This window comes from Cebus imitator, unplaced genomic scaffold (assembly GCF_001604975.1).
Source record: "Cebus imitator isolate Cc_AM_T3 unplaced genomic scaffold, Cebus_imitator-1.0 Scaffold274, whole genome shotgun sequence".
In the NCBI taxonomy this organism is placed as follows: Eukaryota; Metazoa; Chordata; class Mammalia; order Primates; family Cebidae; genus Cebus; species Cebus imitator.
This window is the reverse complement of record NW_016107589.1, coordinates 1,310,031-1,325,822: the sequence shown is the minus strand read 5'-3', so window position 1 is coordinate 1,325,822 and position 15,792 is coordinate 1,310,031. Positions and strand designations below refer to the sequence as shown.

Genomic DNA, 15,792 nt, shown 5'->3' with positions numbered 1-15,792 from the left:
ATTGCCTGAACCCAGGAGGCGGAGGTTGCGATGAGCCGAGATCGCGCCATTGCACTCCAGCCTGGGTAACAAGAGCGAAACTCCGTCTCAAAAAAAATAAAAAGAGATGGAGTATCTTGCTATGTTGCCCAGGCTGGACTCAAATTCCTGGGCTCATGCTATGCATGACAGCTTGAGCTATCAACCTCAACCTCCCAAGTAGCTGGGACTATAGGCACCTGCTACTGTACCTGGCTAGAATGCTTTTTAAGCTGGAAAGCACACATATACAGTGAAAAAGATCTGGAAGGATATACATCAAGGTGCTGCAGGCAGGTCTCTCTAGGTAGGATTATGGTATCTTCTTTCCACCTATGTGCTATTTCTGTAATAGTCAGGGATGAATTTTTCTTAAAATAGCAAGAATAACAACAACAATAACGATAAGTATAGAAAAAGAAAGCTTTTTAGAGAAGGAAAAGAAAGAGAATTCAGCAGCAAAACAAATCTACAGATAAGTGAAGGCAGAGCAAAGCTAGCCAGAAACTGGGAAGAGTAGGGAAGACTGTACAGGATATACCTGCCCGCACCATACACCTAGATGAAGAGAAACCAAAACCAGAAGTCCTAGATATGGCCTTCCTCCCACAAAGTGCATGTGATCTGCAGCAGCAGTACCTGAGGATTCTTGTCTCTCCTGCCTGGACCCAACTCTGAGGCTCCCTCACTGCAGATGATGAGGCTGGCAGGGAGGCTCCACAGCACAGCCCCCGTGGTGTCTACTTCCATAGGATGCTCTCCTCCCCATTCCCCCAATCTCCAAATTACCCTGGAGACAGGATAGGATGTGCTACTCCCATCACAGAGAGGAGAAAATAGGCTCGGGATTACTCAGATCCAAAGTGTTAGCTGGTCTGATTCCGAGTTCCGATATGGAAGGTCTCCTTATAGTTTGTTGGCATGAAATACTTTCTAACTCAAGGCCTGTGTCCATGGAGGCCTGTGACCATGGAGACCAATGCTTTCCCTTGTATGTGACCCTAGTGGGTGCCTGCATCCCTGTACTTACAATAGAATGAGGTCACAGGTCTGTCTCAAGAGGCAGCGATGGCAGAGAACACCAGCCTCCATCTAAAATCAGGGGTACAAGACCAAGAAAAAAAGCAGGCCCACATCAGTGGGTAGGTTCAAGGGAGTAAGCATGGATAATAGTTTTCTACTTCTTCTCTAAACACTGCACAATCTAGCCTTCATACCCTTCTTTTAACATCTTTGCATCATGGCCTTATCATCTACATTATACTACTTTAAAAATATTATCTCCCTAGTGTGCACAGCAGACAGCTACAGAGAAAGCCACTCAGGAGAGGGTCACAGGCTCCATAGAAGGCCTACATAACAGGGAGGAAACTCTCAGCCTGAAGATCATGCTGACCCAGCCAGGGAAAGTAGGAGGGCCTGCTCACTCATGCAGTGAAGGAACAGGCTCCATGTGTCTGAGAGGAAGTCATCCAACAAGAAAGAGAAGAAGACACCCACATGGTCGTTTCTCCACCCCAAGGTGATGACATACCCTGTCTAGTGGAAGCTGGATGTCTGTCTACACTGCCTGGTTGTTGGGATTTGGTGACTACATTGCACAGGCTTCCAGGAACATGCATCCATTGGAAAATGCCAACTCTAGCCACATGCACTCCTCGGTTACAGATTCACAGGGAGTCCTTATGTCCAAACTGGGCCTGGAAGCTGTAGAATGTAATAAACACTGGCTCTGGAGTCGGCATAGTCTGGGCTTGAATCCTGCCTTTTGTCCCTTCTGTCACTATGTGACCTCAACAAATTACTTCACCTCTCTATGCTCTGGTTTCCTCGGCTACTGTATGCATTAAATGGGATGAGGCCAATAAAATGCTTAACATAGGGTATGACTCAAAGTGAGAGCTCAATAAGCACTAACTAAGGATAATTCATCAAGATGGCTGCACATACACACCCGTAATGCAGACAGAACTCAGTCACAATGACAGCAACAGGACCAAGGAGTACCAGAAAGATGGATGTGTTCCCAGCTGCATCTGCTGCACTCTCTCCCACAGATGAATCTCATCATCATACAGTGCAAGGGGCAAAGGGAGAAAACACAGACATTAAAGTTGGGAAAAGCCAGGCCAGAAGAGCCTGGGAGCTCTGTTAAAGGTGGGGATTCACATTAGAGAAATGCAAATCAAAACTACCATGTGATACCATCACACACCAGTCAGGATGGCTATTATTAAAAAGTCAAAAAACAACAGATGCAGAGAAAAGGGAACGCTTATACACTGCTGGTCGGAATGTAAATTAATTCGGCTACTGTGGAAAGCAGTCTGGAGATTTTTCAAGGAACTGAAAATAGAACCACCATTTGACCCAGCAATCCCATTACTGGGTATATACCCAAAGGAGAATAAATTGTCCTGCCAAAAAGACACATGCACACATATGTTCATTAAGCACTATTCACAATAGCAAAGACATGCAATCAGTCTAGGTGCCCATCCACAGTGGATTGGATAAAGAAAATGTGGTACATATACACCATGGAATACTACACAGCCATAAAAAAGAACAAAATCATGTCCTTTACAGCAGCATGGACACAGCTAGAGGTCATTATCCTAAGTGAATTAACCAAACAGAAACAGAACACCAAATATCACGTTTTCACTTGTAAGTGGGAACTAAATCCTGGGTACCCATGGACATAAAGATGGGAACAACAGACACTGGGGACTCCCCAAGGAGTGGGGTCAAGGGCTGATAAACTTTCTATTGAGTACTATATTCACCATCTGAGTAATGGGATCAACAGAAGCCAAAGCTCAGATTCACACAATATACAAATGTAACAAGCCTGCACATGTACCCCTTGAATCTAAAATGTAATTTTAAATTTTAAAAAAGGTGGGGATTCAGTATACTCCCCAAACCTCAGACAACTGTATCAGCCAATTAGGGTGGGATATGTGCTAGGTGTGCACACACGTGCATGCACATGCTATGTGGAAGGAGAGGGCTGGTAAGAGGAGACTCAGAAGAAGACAGAATTTCTGACATCTAAGCACTCTTCCTTTGCCACTACACTAGCAAATGTTTGTGAAAATAATCTGCACAGAAAATGCTTGCCTTAGCAAAGAGCTTGGCTCCTGCTAAAGCAAAATCTTAACACATCCACCCATCTAGAAAGTAACCTCTTCAAAGGCTTCACTGAGCGTCCTCCCCAGGGAGAGAAGAGGCTTCCTAAGCAAATGTGGAAAGGCAGTGGAGAATATGCAGGGGAAAGAGAGCACAGGAATAGCAGAGAAACAGAAGAGTCAAGGTTTAGAGCCAGAAAGAATCAGCAGGACTTAGAATTGGGGCTACTGGGTAATATCCTTCACAAAAATCATCATATCAAGACTATCTTTACAACTGCTCCCATGTGTGCCCTCAGAAACAGATTGTGGGGAGACAGAAAGTCTCTGCAGGCTCCTGGGGTCAGGGACTTAATCAGACACAAAAAGCATGCCAAGAAACAGAACAGCTGCTTGTAGCTTTGAGACCAACAGGCTAACACAGCACAGGTAGCTAGCTGGCAGGTGGGCAGCCAGTAGTCCTCAGCTAATTTCCAGACACTAGCTGCAGGAGACACTGAACAGAATAGCAGCCATGACAGTGTTTGGGCAGGGAAAAGAAGGAGTTGCTTTATTACAAGGCAAGAAGGTGGCCATGGCTGAATTTATCAATCAAAATGATCAGGCCTATTTCCTAGTCATTCATCATCTTTCTTCAGACTGCAACAAGTGGCAATGAAGATTTCTTTCCAGCTAGCTAAATAAACATGGTGGACGGAATATAAATGTTCATTTCTACTCCCTTCCAAAACCCTATTAAAATAATAAAGTGACACGCTCTAGCGCAGGGAATATCTCCAAGAAAAATAAGTGAATCAACAGATTATCTGATGTATTGAGGACTGTTCCAACAAGAATTAGTGGTAGAACCATACACTGTGCAACAGAAAAACACAATTATTAACTGCCCTTCTGATTCGTTTTCTGATTTAAAAATCCCTGTAACAGATTATTTAGTTCAGTTGTGGAAATGATATCTGGACAATAAAAAGGGGGATGGCTGCATGTGTATAAGAAGAAAGTATGAAAAGCTCAACCTTATTCTTCTGGAGAAGTAAACAATTAATATCTAAAATTAATAAATCAAAAAACAGCAGTTACACATATTATTTTGATAAACGGAAGTGGGTAGCAGATGACGTAGCTTTTAGCTGGATCAGAACCTGCATTTTAATTCTTTAAGGATTGAAAGTGAGTGGCTGTGGAGCACAAGACTCAGGGTGGAAAGGTAGAGCAGGGTACCCTTCATCATTATAAGCCCTTCAATAGGACGTGACTTTTAAAAGCATGTTCATGGAATATCTGACGAAAGTGAAGCTTTCCTTAATAATACCAAAAACTGTTTATTTCAAGACCTAGCTCAATTTACTCTCCCCACCCCACAAGTCTTCTCAGATCTCCTTCCTCTACTCTAGTGAAAATTACTGTCTGTACCATCCATTTGGCAATTAATCATTTTCCACTTGGCAATGAGCTTAACTTTCCTACCATTAATTATCTTTCCACCTGGATCTTGTATTCCTAACTAAACCGTAGCTGCTTCACAGCAGAGACCACTTCTCATAATCTTTGAGGAGTCTGCAGAAGGCCAGGTGATTAGAGCCACAAACTCGGAGGAGGTGCAGCAGCCCGGCTCCCCATTACCTGCATACGCATTGGCCTGCTGCAGAAGGTCAGTGCAGGTGTGCACATCTGCAAATGCACGGATCCCCAGGCAATTTGTGGGATGCAACTGAGACTGCAGGAAATCACAGCAGTTCTGCCGAACATCCATAAGCTGTAGCAAGCTGGCTGCTGGTAGCAGCACCTGCAAGAGAAGGTGACATTCTCAGACACTGGATTCCACTAGCAGGGACTCATCCCTCTGTTCCTATCATATCACTCCTATGCTCAAGATCTTTTCACAGCTCTCCACTGCCTGCCCAATAAGTCCAAACTTCCCAGCCTGCTTTCCAGCCTTATTTCCCCCTACTCTGCACTTCATGGACCCTAAACACCAGCAGATTCTCTGTATCCCTACAGCCATGCTTCCCGGTCTTTAATCCCTGGGGATCTTATTAAAATGCAGATTCTAATACATTAGGTCTAGGATGGGATCTGAGAGCCTGCATTTCTAACAAGAACCCTAGCAATGCTTGCAGTTGCTGGTCCACCAACCACACTTTGAGTAAAAAAACTCTACACACACACACACACACACACACACACACAAACACACACACACACACACACACACAGAGTGGTTCTCATACTGAGCTGCACACTGGAATCTTAAGAGTTTTAAAAATACTGATGCCTGGGTCTTGCTCTAAAAGAATCTAACTTAATAGTTTTGGAGGGTGCCCTGGACATTAAGATGTTTTTCAAAGCTCCCCACATGCTTCTCATGTACAGCCAAGTTTTAGAGCCACTGTCCCACCACCCTCAGTATACTGTCCTCATTCAGAAAGGTACATAATGAATTATTATTAATTACTGAACATCTGTGTGCCAGCCACTAGTTTAGGCTCTGGGATTCAAGAGTAAGCAAGAGAAACCAGATACTGTTCTGCTGGAGCTTAGAGTCTACTGGAACAAGATTCATCCCAAATGCCTCAGGACTCAGGCAATGAAACTTTATTCTCCCATCAAACAGATACAAAGCAAAGATCATCTTTGGGTACATTCGTAGAGAAAGGAGAGTTAAGTTTCCATTTAAAAGGTCACAGGACACATGAGTATTTATTCTATATCCTGGAAGACAGAAATAGTTCTTGCTCAGGTGTATGTGCATGTGTTTTTCCTAAAGGCCAGGGAAGACCGGCTTGAGCAGGCCTGCTGGGTTCTCAGCCAGCCAGCCTCTGTCAAGTTTCCCTAGGACTTCCTCTCAGCTGCTGAAGCCTGCCTCTAGATCAAACATACAGGACAAAAGGCCAAAGTTCTGTTCCACTCCAGCTCTGCCACCCTGCCCTTCACCTATGGAAGCAGCAGGTAGTCTGAGCATGATTTTCCAAAAAGAAATTTAGAAAAAAAATCACATTGTATAATAGCTTGATTTAAGGCTGCTTATCTTGGGGACCCTAGCATCCATTTCACCCCAAAATAATCCCCTTGTCCCAGGCCTTTGCTCTCAGCTGCTGTCCTGGCTCTGAGAGTGACTGAACCAGCTACACTCTAGCTGTTTCCAGCCACGAGGGCTTGCCCAGGAAGATATCGGCTGCAGATGCATTTATTTTCTTGATTCAGGACACTTAAACAAGATTTTTTTTTAAATGATTTAAATTCTGGGCTCAGTCTTTCTCCCAAGACAGCTCTGAGTCCTCAGCTCTGACTCTCATCAGTTTAATGTACTCAGGCCAAAAACTCTGCCCCACTGCCATTTGGGGGCCTTGTCCCTCCACTGGGGTTACCAACAGTCTTAGTTTTCCCAGGACTGAGGGGCTTCCCAGGACTTTCAGGGCTAAAAGTGGGACAGTCGGTCACCCTTCATTATCCCTCCCCACAGGCAACAACCACCAACAGCCTCCACTATCAGTGCTCGAACTTCTGAGCCAAATGCCTATGCTCAGCAAGGAAAGCTGCTCCCACCCACAGGCTTACACTTCTCCCTCACGACAGCTGAGTTCTAGAAAATGTGCTCTTTTTCTCTTCCTCCACCCTCTCTTCCACTATCCTATATCCCCAGCAGGAAAACAGTAAATTAACACCATGTCTGTGGTATTCTCTGAACCACTAATTCATTCCTGAGAAAGAAAAAGATAAAATCACCCTATTCTAAGAGTTTTAGACTATAAGTAAACACAGCCAGAATCCAAATCTAGCTACCTGAACTCTATCCCCACTAAACAGCCACCATCCTCACTAAGCAGCCATAAACTGGGAAACTCAATTAACCTGTGAGCTTGTTCAGCATGGCTGAACAGATTCCAGGACCAGATTAGTCTCTGCCTGCTAGTCAAACGGTGATCCATTAACCATTCTTGTTGAATGTACACCAGGAATAAAAAGCTCTGCTCCCAATCTCCAGATGACCTCCATGACACCCACTGGCCAGTATCAGCTAGAGTTAAGACTGGAGTTAAGGCCGTAGGCTGACCAATCATGCTGATTTTTCTGGGACTTTGCCCCTTTTACTGCTGAAAGTCCCACATCCCAGAAAGCCCCTCACTTCTGGGCAAACTAGGATAGGTGTTCATCCTAGGGAGCAGTAACCTTGAACCAGTGACCCTAAGAAGTCTTGAGGAAGAGGAAGCCATCAAACATCAGCCAGCATACACCCTACTCAGAGGTGTGGTAACCGCAAAAGGGCCACATGTAAGAAGAGGCAGGAATGCAACAGCAGCCCTCTCCCCACCACCTACCACCCAAAAGGATTTCTGAGAGTCCAATCTGTCCCCAGATTGCATTCCAGTGAGTTCCTCGACCCGATATACATACACAAGATCATGCCAGTGACACACAGTCCCTTCCCCCTTCCCCTCTTCCAAGGAGACAGCAGCACAGTGTGGTGCTTAAATTCTCAAGCTCATGACAACCAGCCAGAGAAATGAAATAATATATATTTCCTGAATATACTCCTTAGGTTACACTTTTAATTTTTAAAACTTCCCTGGAGAGAGCTACCCACATAGCTTTCAACTTCCCTCCTGTTCACAATACCCACTTAGTAGGCAAAAATTATAAGGCTTTCTACCTCTTCATACCCCTGTTTGAGTTCACTCCTACCCAAAAGACTTCCCAAACCGACTTCCTAAAATGAATGCGCTTGCAGTTTCTCTAATTGCTCTTTCCCTCTCTTTGATCTTCCACTGAGACTAGCTTAGAGTCAAAGCTTTTTTTTCTTTCTACTTGCTTCATACAGGAAGGTGTTAAAAAAAGAAAAAAATAATAAAAGGAATCAGAATGCTGAAGGGAAGGCTTGGAGGCTGGAAGATGTATTACTGCTCTGGGTCTCAGGGATTAAAGTAAGGCCCCATCCAATGGGGTTCTGGCATCTAGAAACAAGTACAAAACGCATCTCCAGAGGCTCTGAAAGAAAAGACAGCAAAGGATATGAACAGACACTTTACAAAAGAAGACATACGTGAGGCCAACAAACATATGAAAAAATGCTCATCATCACTGGTCATCAGAGAAATGCAAATCAAAACTACATTGAGATACCATCTCACGCCGGTAAGAATGGCGAACATTAAAAAATCTGGAGACAGCAGATGCTGGAGAGGATGTGGAGAAATAGGAACACTTTTGCACTGTTGGTGGGACTGTAAATTAGTTCAACCATTGTGGAAGACAGTGTGGCGATTCCTCAAGGACATAGAAATAGAAATTCCATTTGACCCAGCAATCCCATTACTGGGTATATATCCAAAGGATTACAAATCGTTCTACTATAAAGACACGTGTACACGAATGTTCATTGCAGCACTGTTTACAATAGCAAAGACCTGGAACCAACCCAAATGCCCATCGACGATAGACTGGATAGGGAAAATGTGGCACATATACACCATGGAATATTATGCAGCCATCAAAAACGATGAGTTTGGGTCCTTTGTAGGGACATGGATGAACCTGGAAACCATCATTCTCAGCAAACTGACAGAAGAGCAGAAGATCAAACACCGCATGTTCTCACTCATAGGCGGGTGTTGAACAATGAGAACACATGGACACAGGGAGGGGAGCACTACACACTGGGGTCAGTTGGGGGGAAATAGGGGAGGGACGGTGGGGGGTGGGAAGCTGGGGAGAGATAGCAAGGGGAGAAATGCCAGATGTAGGTGATGGGGAGGAAGGCAACAAATCACACTGCCACTTGTGTTCCTATGCAACAATTTTGCATGTTCTTCACATGTACCCCCAAACCTAAAATGCAATAAAATAAATAAATGGGAAAAAAAAAAAGAAAAGACAGCAACACATCCATGATGTGACTGTCTTCACTTCCCTCTCCCTACATCAACAGGGCTTTGAAAGGATTTCTTCTTCTCTCCTCTCCCTCTCCTCTCCCTCTCCTCTCCCTCTGCTCTCCTCTCCTCTCCTCGCCTCTCCTCTTCTTTTCTCTTCAAAGCAGCAGGAATGACAAGATTATGAACAAGAGGCCAAGCGTGGGTCCTCAGCTCTGAAGCAAGACTGTCCTCATAGAATCACTAAGGCAGTACTGCCTGGTCCCTAGAGGGAGGAGGCTGAGATCAGAGAAGGAGTAATTGGCCAAAACCACCCATCATGATGGAAGATTACCCTAAGTCAAGAATCTTCTAGCTTGCCTTTTGCCACCTCAGCATTACAGTTTCTGGAAAACAGGCCCTGAAATGGCCCCTGGCAAAGAGTTTACAGGTGACCCTTCAGCTTGCAATGGCTTCCCCTCCATTTTTCATGTGCAGGCCTCGTTATGTTTTTTTCCTCCCTCAGATAACATGAAAACACAGCAGAGGATATCCCGTCACAGGGTTTGCTTCCTTTAGCAAAAACAAAAGGAAATGCCCTGCCTCAGAAAGCACCTACTCCTGGAATTGCAGGGAGGCAGGGCCATGCACGGAGGGAGGGCACCAGCCAGGGGCCCAGGTGTTGGGGCCACCCAGGGCCTCTGCCCTAGCCACACAGTGGGTCTGGCACTGAATCAGTGCCACATAAAGAAAGAAAGAAAGGAAAAGAGGTGGGGGGGTGTATATAGACGAACAGGAGAGCTGGCAAAGAGCACTGTGTTTAAGTGTCATTTTAAATTTTGACTCCTCCACTTACCAGCCATATAACTGTGGACAAATTACTTAACCTCTCAATGCCTCTCTCCCCACAACAATAAAATGAGGACAATAAGGCATCTTATGAGGATCAGATGAGAAAAATTTAAAGTAGTTAACACAGTGCTTGGTACATAGGAAGTGCTCAGTTGATGTCAGTTTTTATTATTGTAAATCATTATGAGCCAAAGTCAAGGTCTGATCATTCATTTAACAAGAAACAAGAATTCATCACAGCCTTAGAGCACAGCACTGGGGGCTGGCTTCAGCTCCCAACTCTACCACTTACTCTCTCTGTGACCATGCAGGTTATTTAACCCTGCTGAGTACCAGTTTCTTCAGCTGTAAAGGAGGGATCATACTGGTACAGTCCAATGGGTGGTTATGACAATTGAATGGGATAATGCATGTGAATTGATGGGCACATGTTTGCTTATAAAAGTCAGTTATGACTGCTAGTACCTCCACCATGGAAGGGCAACTCAGGGTATCTCCAAGGTATATGTGGCTGGGAAGGGAATAGGAGTGTAGCTCTCACAGCCATTTAACAAAGTCCCAGATCTCTGACTCTTGTTTCTGAGGCTTTCAGGAGAGCCCCAGTGCCTCCATGCTCATCTTCTCAGTGTACCAAATCCTCAATAGATCCTGTCTTCACAGACAACCTGTGAGCAACCACCTCAGCAAATACATAACAGCATGAAGAAGAATCCACATTTTGATCCAAAATGTCTTCTTCCCAATCTTTTTTTTTTTTTTTTCTTTTTGGAGACAGAGCCTTGTTCTATCACCCAGGCTGGAGTACAGTGGTGTGACTTCAGTTCACTGCAACTTCCACCTCCCATGTTCAAATGATTCTCCTGCCTCAGCCTCCCAAATAGCTGGGATTACAGGCATCCGCCACCATGCCCAGCTAATTTTTGTATTTTTAGTAGAGATGGGGTTTCACTATGTTAGCCAGGCCGGTTTCAAACTTCTGACCTCAGGTGATCCACCTGCCTCAGCCTCCCAATGTGCTGGGATTACAGGTGTGGGCCACCACGCCCAGCCCCTTCCCAATCTTTTTTGTTTTTTCTCCAACATCACCCTTGACCTAACCACAGTTTAAAGTGAAGTGGTTAAAAGTCCCTAAATAAGGAGGTTCAGAGAATTTTCACATTGGTGAATGCATCCACAGGCTGGGAGGGTAACACAGCCCAACCTCATGAGACAGAAGCTTCTGGGCTCAGGACCTCCAAACAGTGAACATTATGTCCACACAAACTGCACCTTGTTTTATGTACCTCTTAATCCTAACCAGGCAATAAGGATCCAAAGGAGAATATCTTCTAATTATCCAAGTTTGGAAACACTTTGTATTTTATAGGAAAAAAGTTATTAAATAAACATATGATGAAAAGATAGCTGGTTCCAATTATAGACTTCTACAACCTCCCCTCTGCTCATTTTGTGCCAAATTACTTTGCACTTACTGTTAGTACCCAAAAGTTTCAGCTATTTGAATTCTGAGACAAGACAGTGACCTGGGGAGAAGGGGAGTCACCCAAGCTCCCAGCTTTTCCTCCGCAAGATTTTGAACTGACATGAGTTAAAGACTTTCTACTCCCGGGCCCAGGCTCATCCAGGGATATCATGGCCTAGTGGCTAACAGCATAGGTGCCCAAGCCAGGAAGGCATGAGTTTGAGGACCAGCTGGCTTACCTCCTGACCATGTGGCCCAGAGCAAGTCACCCGACCTCTCTAGAGCCATAGTTTCCTCTTAAGTAACCAACTGAATTGTTGTGAGAGTTAAATAAAATGACACTGTAAAACAGTGGCTCCTGAGTGTGCAATACACTGAGCTATTAGTGAGCCTGAGTATACCTGGACATTCTCTTCGGTCACCTCGATTTCAGCAGTATAGATGTAGTCGATCAGCTTACTCAGCGTCTGCCCATCCACGTCCTTGATTTCTATCTTTTTGGCTTTACTCTCAGACATGTCACCTAGAGTTTACAACAAAAACACAAAGGACATGAATGTGGCACCTGGGATATGTTTACCTTCCACATGGCCTCCTGCCCTGTCTTGGAAACATAAAAGCACTGCCTGGGCTCCAGGAGGTAGCAGAGGGATTCAGGCACAGAGGGAGATAAACCAGGTAACCTCAAGGTCACATCACCTTTGGGTCTGTGATCACCCACAAACCCAATCATAAGCATTCCTTACTCTATCTATTGCCCACTTCCATTTTGAAGGCAAATCTGTGTCCAACCACTCATTGAACCAACATTTGTTGTAAACTTCCATATACAAGGCCAGAAAAAGTGAACAAGATATGTACCTGTCCTTAAGGAACACAAGTCTAGTAAGGCAGACATATAAAAGTATTTATAAACAGAGGTGATAAGAGCTTCGTAGACAGAATTATACACAAAGGGTTGTGATAACAATAAGTAACATTTGTTGAGAGCTAACTATGGCCATACACTGTGTTAAGCACTTTAAAGTCTTTTAATCCTCGCAACAACCTGTGAGGTTTATTAATATTATCCCCATTTTACAGATGAAGAAACTGAGCACAGGAGGGTAGGTAATTCATTTTGCCCACGGTCACACACCTAGGAAGAGGCTGAGTTGGGTTGAAACCCAAGAAGTCTGACTCTGGAATCCACACTTGTAACCGCTATGCTATACTAAAGCCCAAGAACATAGAGGAGGGAGCAACAAATCTCTTCTGGGAACTGCAGTCAGACATCCTAGTAAGAGGTCACATTTAGCGAGGTATTAGAGGATGAGGAAGAGTTCTACAGGCAGCAAAGGTAAGGAAGGATGAGCTGAATCTGGGGACCATTCGTGCAAAGAGAGGAAAGTATTAAAAGAATAAATTTTGGTGAAATGACGAGAGGCTGGTTGGCTGGTACACAGAGTAACAGTGATAAGGAGGAAGCTGGAGAGGTAGATGGGGCCAGGACTTGACAAGCCCTGTAAGTGAGGTAAACAAGTGAGGACTTTATCCCAGGGATAGCACCATTGAGAATTAATGAAATTTTGGATGCAGGGTGGAAGCTAGATCACAGGCAGGGAGAACAGCTGCAGGCCCTGATAATAATCCAAAAATGAGAGAAGGCAGGGCTGTAAATATAGGCAATGGCAGCACCACATTGCCATGGTCCTGAGGCCCCTGCCTTCAGCCATCACTCTGCAAACAACACATGGGTTTATCTAAAGCCAGGCCCATTCAGCAAAAGCTGCTGATTTCAGGAAAGACAGGCAACACATGTCTTTGTAAACGGAAATAAAGGGCAACCTGACTGCAAGAAACAAGGGATCCAGAAGCCTTAATGTGAGTGTGAAACCAAGCCTGGGCGGTTGTTTTCTCTCTGTGGAATTCATACACCAGAGCCAAGAAAATAAAGTACAGTACAGCATGTGGGCTGCAGACACCCACCTCCAAGCTGCATGGACTGCACATGATTCCTCCACCAATCCAGAGTCCCATCCTGACATAGTTCTAGAGCTGAATGACTCTGGAACGGGGAGGAAAGTAATGGGGCAGACATTCCAAACCCTGCCTTCTCCCTCACCCGCCAGATCAGGTGGACCTGAGACCCTCCACCCTGTTCTCTCTCCTCTGACTGCCAGTGGAAGCCTGTGAAAGGCCTCAGCACAGTACCCTAGGGCAGAACAAACAGGTAAGGAAAAACAGGGAAAAACAGTATATTCCTCTTCCACCCATAACACAGGCTCCACAATCTCTCTATTGAGTTTATTGAGACACACAAACAAAAACATGCATACACAAGGAAATCAGAAGTTATTAAAAAGTTCATTAATGAGGGTCCAGTTGGTAATTATACTGCCAAAGATAATCAAATATAGTCAATTCTTTGTTTAATTAGTTAGTCCTCAAAAAATAAGACTTAAAAAAATACAGCAGCCAGATTGTAAGAACCAAGAGATTCAGAAGCCCTCACAGCAGTGTAAATCAGAGCCTGGGCTGATTGCTTTCTGCCTGTGGAATCTGTGGTTGAAAGTCAGGTTAGGGTTTTGCAACTTTGGGGTAAATAAATAGAAACTCCTGGAATTGCATGAAAATATTTTTATATATGTGTAAAAGTTCACTTCTTCTAGGGAGATGACAGGTCATTTTTATCAGATTCTTACAGGAATCTATGATTCAGAAAAGGTTAAGACAGTTTCCTAGACAGTAGGTCTTTAGGAGACTTTTCCTTCCTCCTTTACATGACTCCTAAATTTCTAATTTTCTATAATAAGTACTTAAAACTTAAATAAGCAAGAGAAAAAATGATGTGAAAGAAAAACTAGGGTCTCAGAGACAGCACTTATTTTCTGAAAAAGCTTGTATAATCCAATCTTATCATCTTATGAACCAGCAAAAATTACTATACCAAACTAAGACTTTAGTTTAAATGGGGCCTAAAAATAGTCATATTAGTCAGTACTGTGTACTAGACCCTCTGCTAAGGTACCCTAATGTTTACCTGACTCATATTATCTCATTTAACCCTTGAAACATGTCCAGAAGGTAGACAGTATTACTTCCAGTTTACCAATTATAAAATTGGCATTTCAAGAGGTATTTACTCATAAATCTTAGAGGCAGGAGGAAGATTTGAACTTTGGCCTAACTCTAGACCCTGTGTCATTTCTAATACATCCCTCAATAAAATCTCATCCTAACTAATAACCTTAATAAAAGTATTCCCAAACTCAAGGCCTTGGTCCAAATTCTGAGGACAAGTTAGTACTTAATACCTAGCAAAGAACCAAGTGGCTAAGATCTTGTCAAGCTTATTTGTCAAGATATCCTTAACACATAACAAAGTGCTTGGCATAAAACAAGCACTTCAAAAATATTTATTGGAGTAGAAAAAAAAGAAGAGAGATTCTCTTGACATCTCATTCCATGGGCTTCAGTAATTCTGGAGGAGAAAAACCATCAAGGACTTGGTCGTTCTTGCTCCTTCACTCATCTCTAATAGTTTGACAAAGTATTTCTAGAAAACAGAAGATGAGTCATGTAAGTCCTTCCATCTGTGTGGTCAACCGAAGTGCTCTCTTCTGCTAGCTCTTCCCAAGGGGCCCAGAAAGCCACCTCAGGCTCAGAACTTTCAGAGAATGGCTGTCAGCTGCACATCTTTTTAGCCCTTTCCATCTTCCACTTATCATCTGTTAACATGCATGTCCTGTTTCTCCAAAGAGAACATGATTCTCTCAAGGGCAGATATTTGCCCATTTATTCATTCATCAAACATAAATCAGATATGTCCTCATGTGTCAAGCACTGTACTAGGTCCAGAGAATACAACAGCTAACAAGTCACAGCCCCACCCTCATGGAGCTCAGTCTAGTGGAGAGAGAGACAAGAAAACCAATAACTGTAAAAGATGTCAAATGTTAGAAAAGAGAACTTAGCTTGAAAGGTTCTTAAGCCAGGGATTCCTGTACCCTAAAGCTGCATGGGAAATCATGAGCATATAAGAACACAGGTTTGCTCTTCCAGGGAGAGAATCTATTGTTTTCACCAGATTGATGCATGATGGTTAAGAGCCACCGATCTGGAGGAGTCATAGTTATTCGGAAGAGAAGTGAGAATGAGGAAGAGTATCCCAGACAGACAGAATAGTGTATAGAAAGGTCTGAGGTAACAAAGGATGTGACCTGTCTGGGAACCACAACAAGTTCAATCTGGCTGGAACACATTAGGGAAGAATGATGAGACAGGGCTGTAGATGAAAGCGGGAGCTGGACCATTTGAGGGACTTACAGGCCATGCTAAGGAGCTTACACCTCATCCTAAGGGCAACAGGGAGCCCCTAATAGATTTTAAGCAGGTAAGGGATACATCAGATCTTTATACTGGGAAAAGCACTGTAGCCACAGTATGGAGCATGGATTGGGAATGGGAAAACAAAGCAGGTGGCAGATTGACCAGTTAG

General features: G+C 43.9%; 1 protein-coding gene across 5 annotated transcripts in view; it reads right to left on the bottom strand.

Annotated features, from left to right (window-relative positions):
- Nucleotides 1–15,792, bottom strand: part of KLHL3 (kelch like family member 3) — a 123,350-nt gene that overhangs the window by 73,011 nt on the left and 34,547 nt on the right. For all 5 annotated transcript variants that reach the window (XM_037728654.1, XM_017500966.2, XM_017500967.2 and 2 more), the window contains exons 4-5: nt 11,714–11,835; nt 4,776–4,938 (exon numbers count right to left, since the gene is read on the bottom strand). In XM_037728654.1, coding sequence (XP_037584582.1) covers nt 4,776–4,938; nt 11,714–11,835 — 285 coding nt within the window. The remainder of the gene's footprint in view (nt 1–4,775; nt 4,939–11,713; nt 11,836–15,792) is intronic.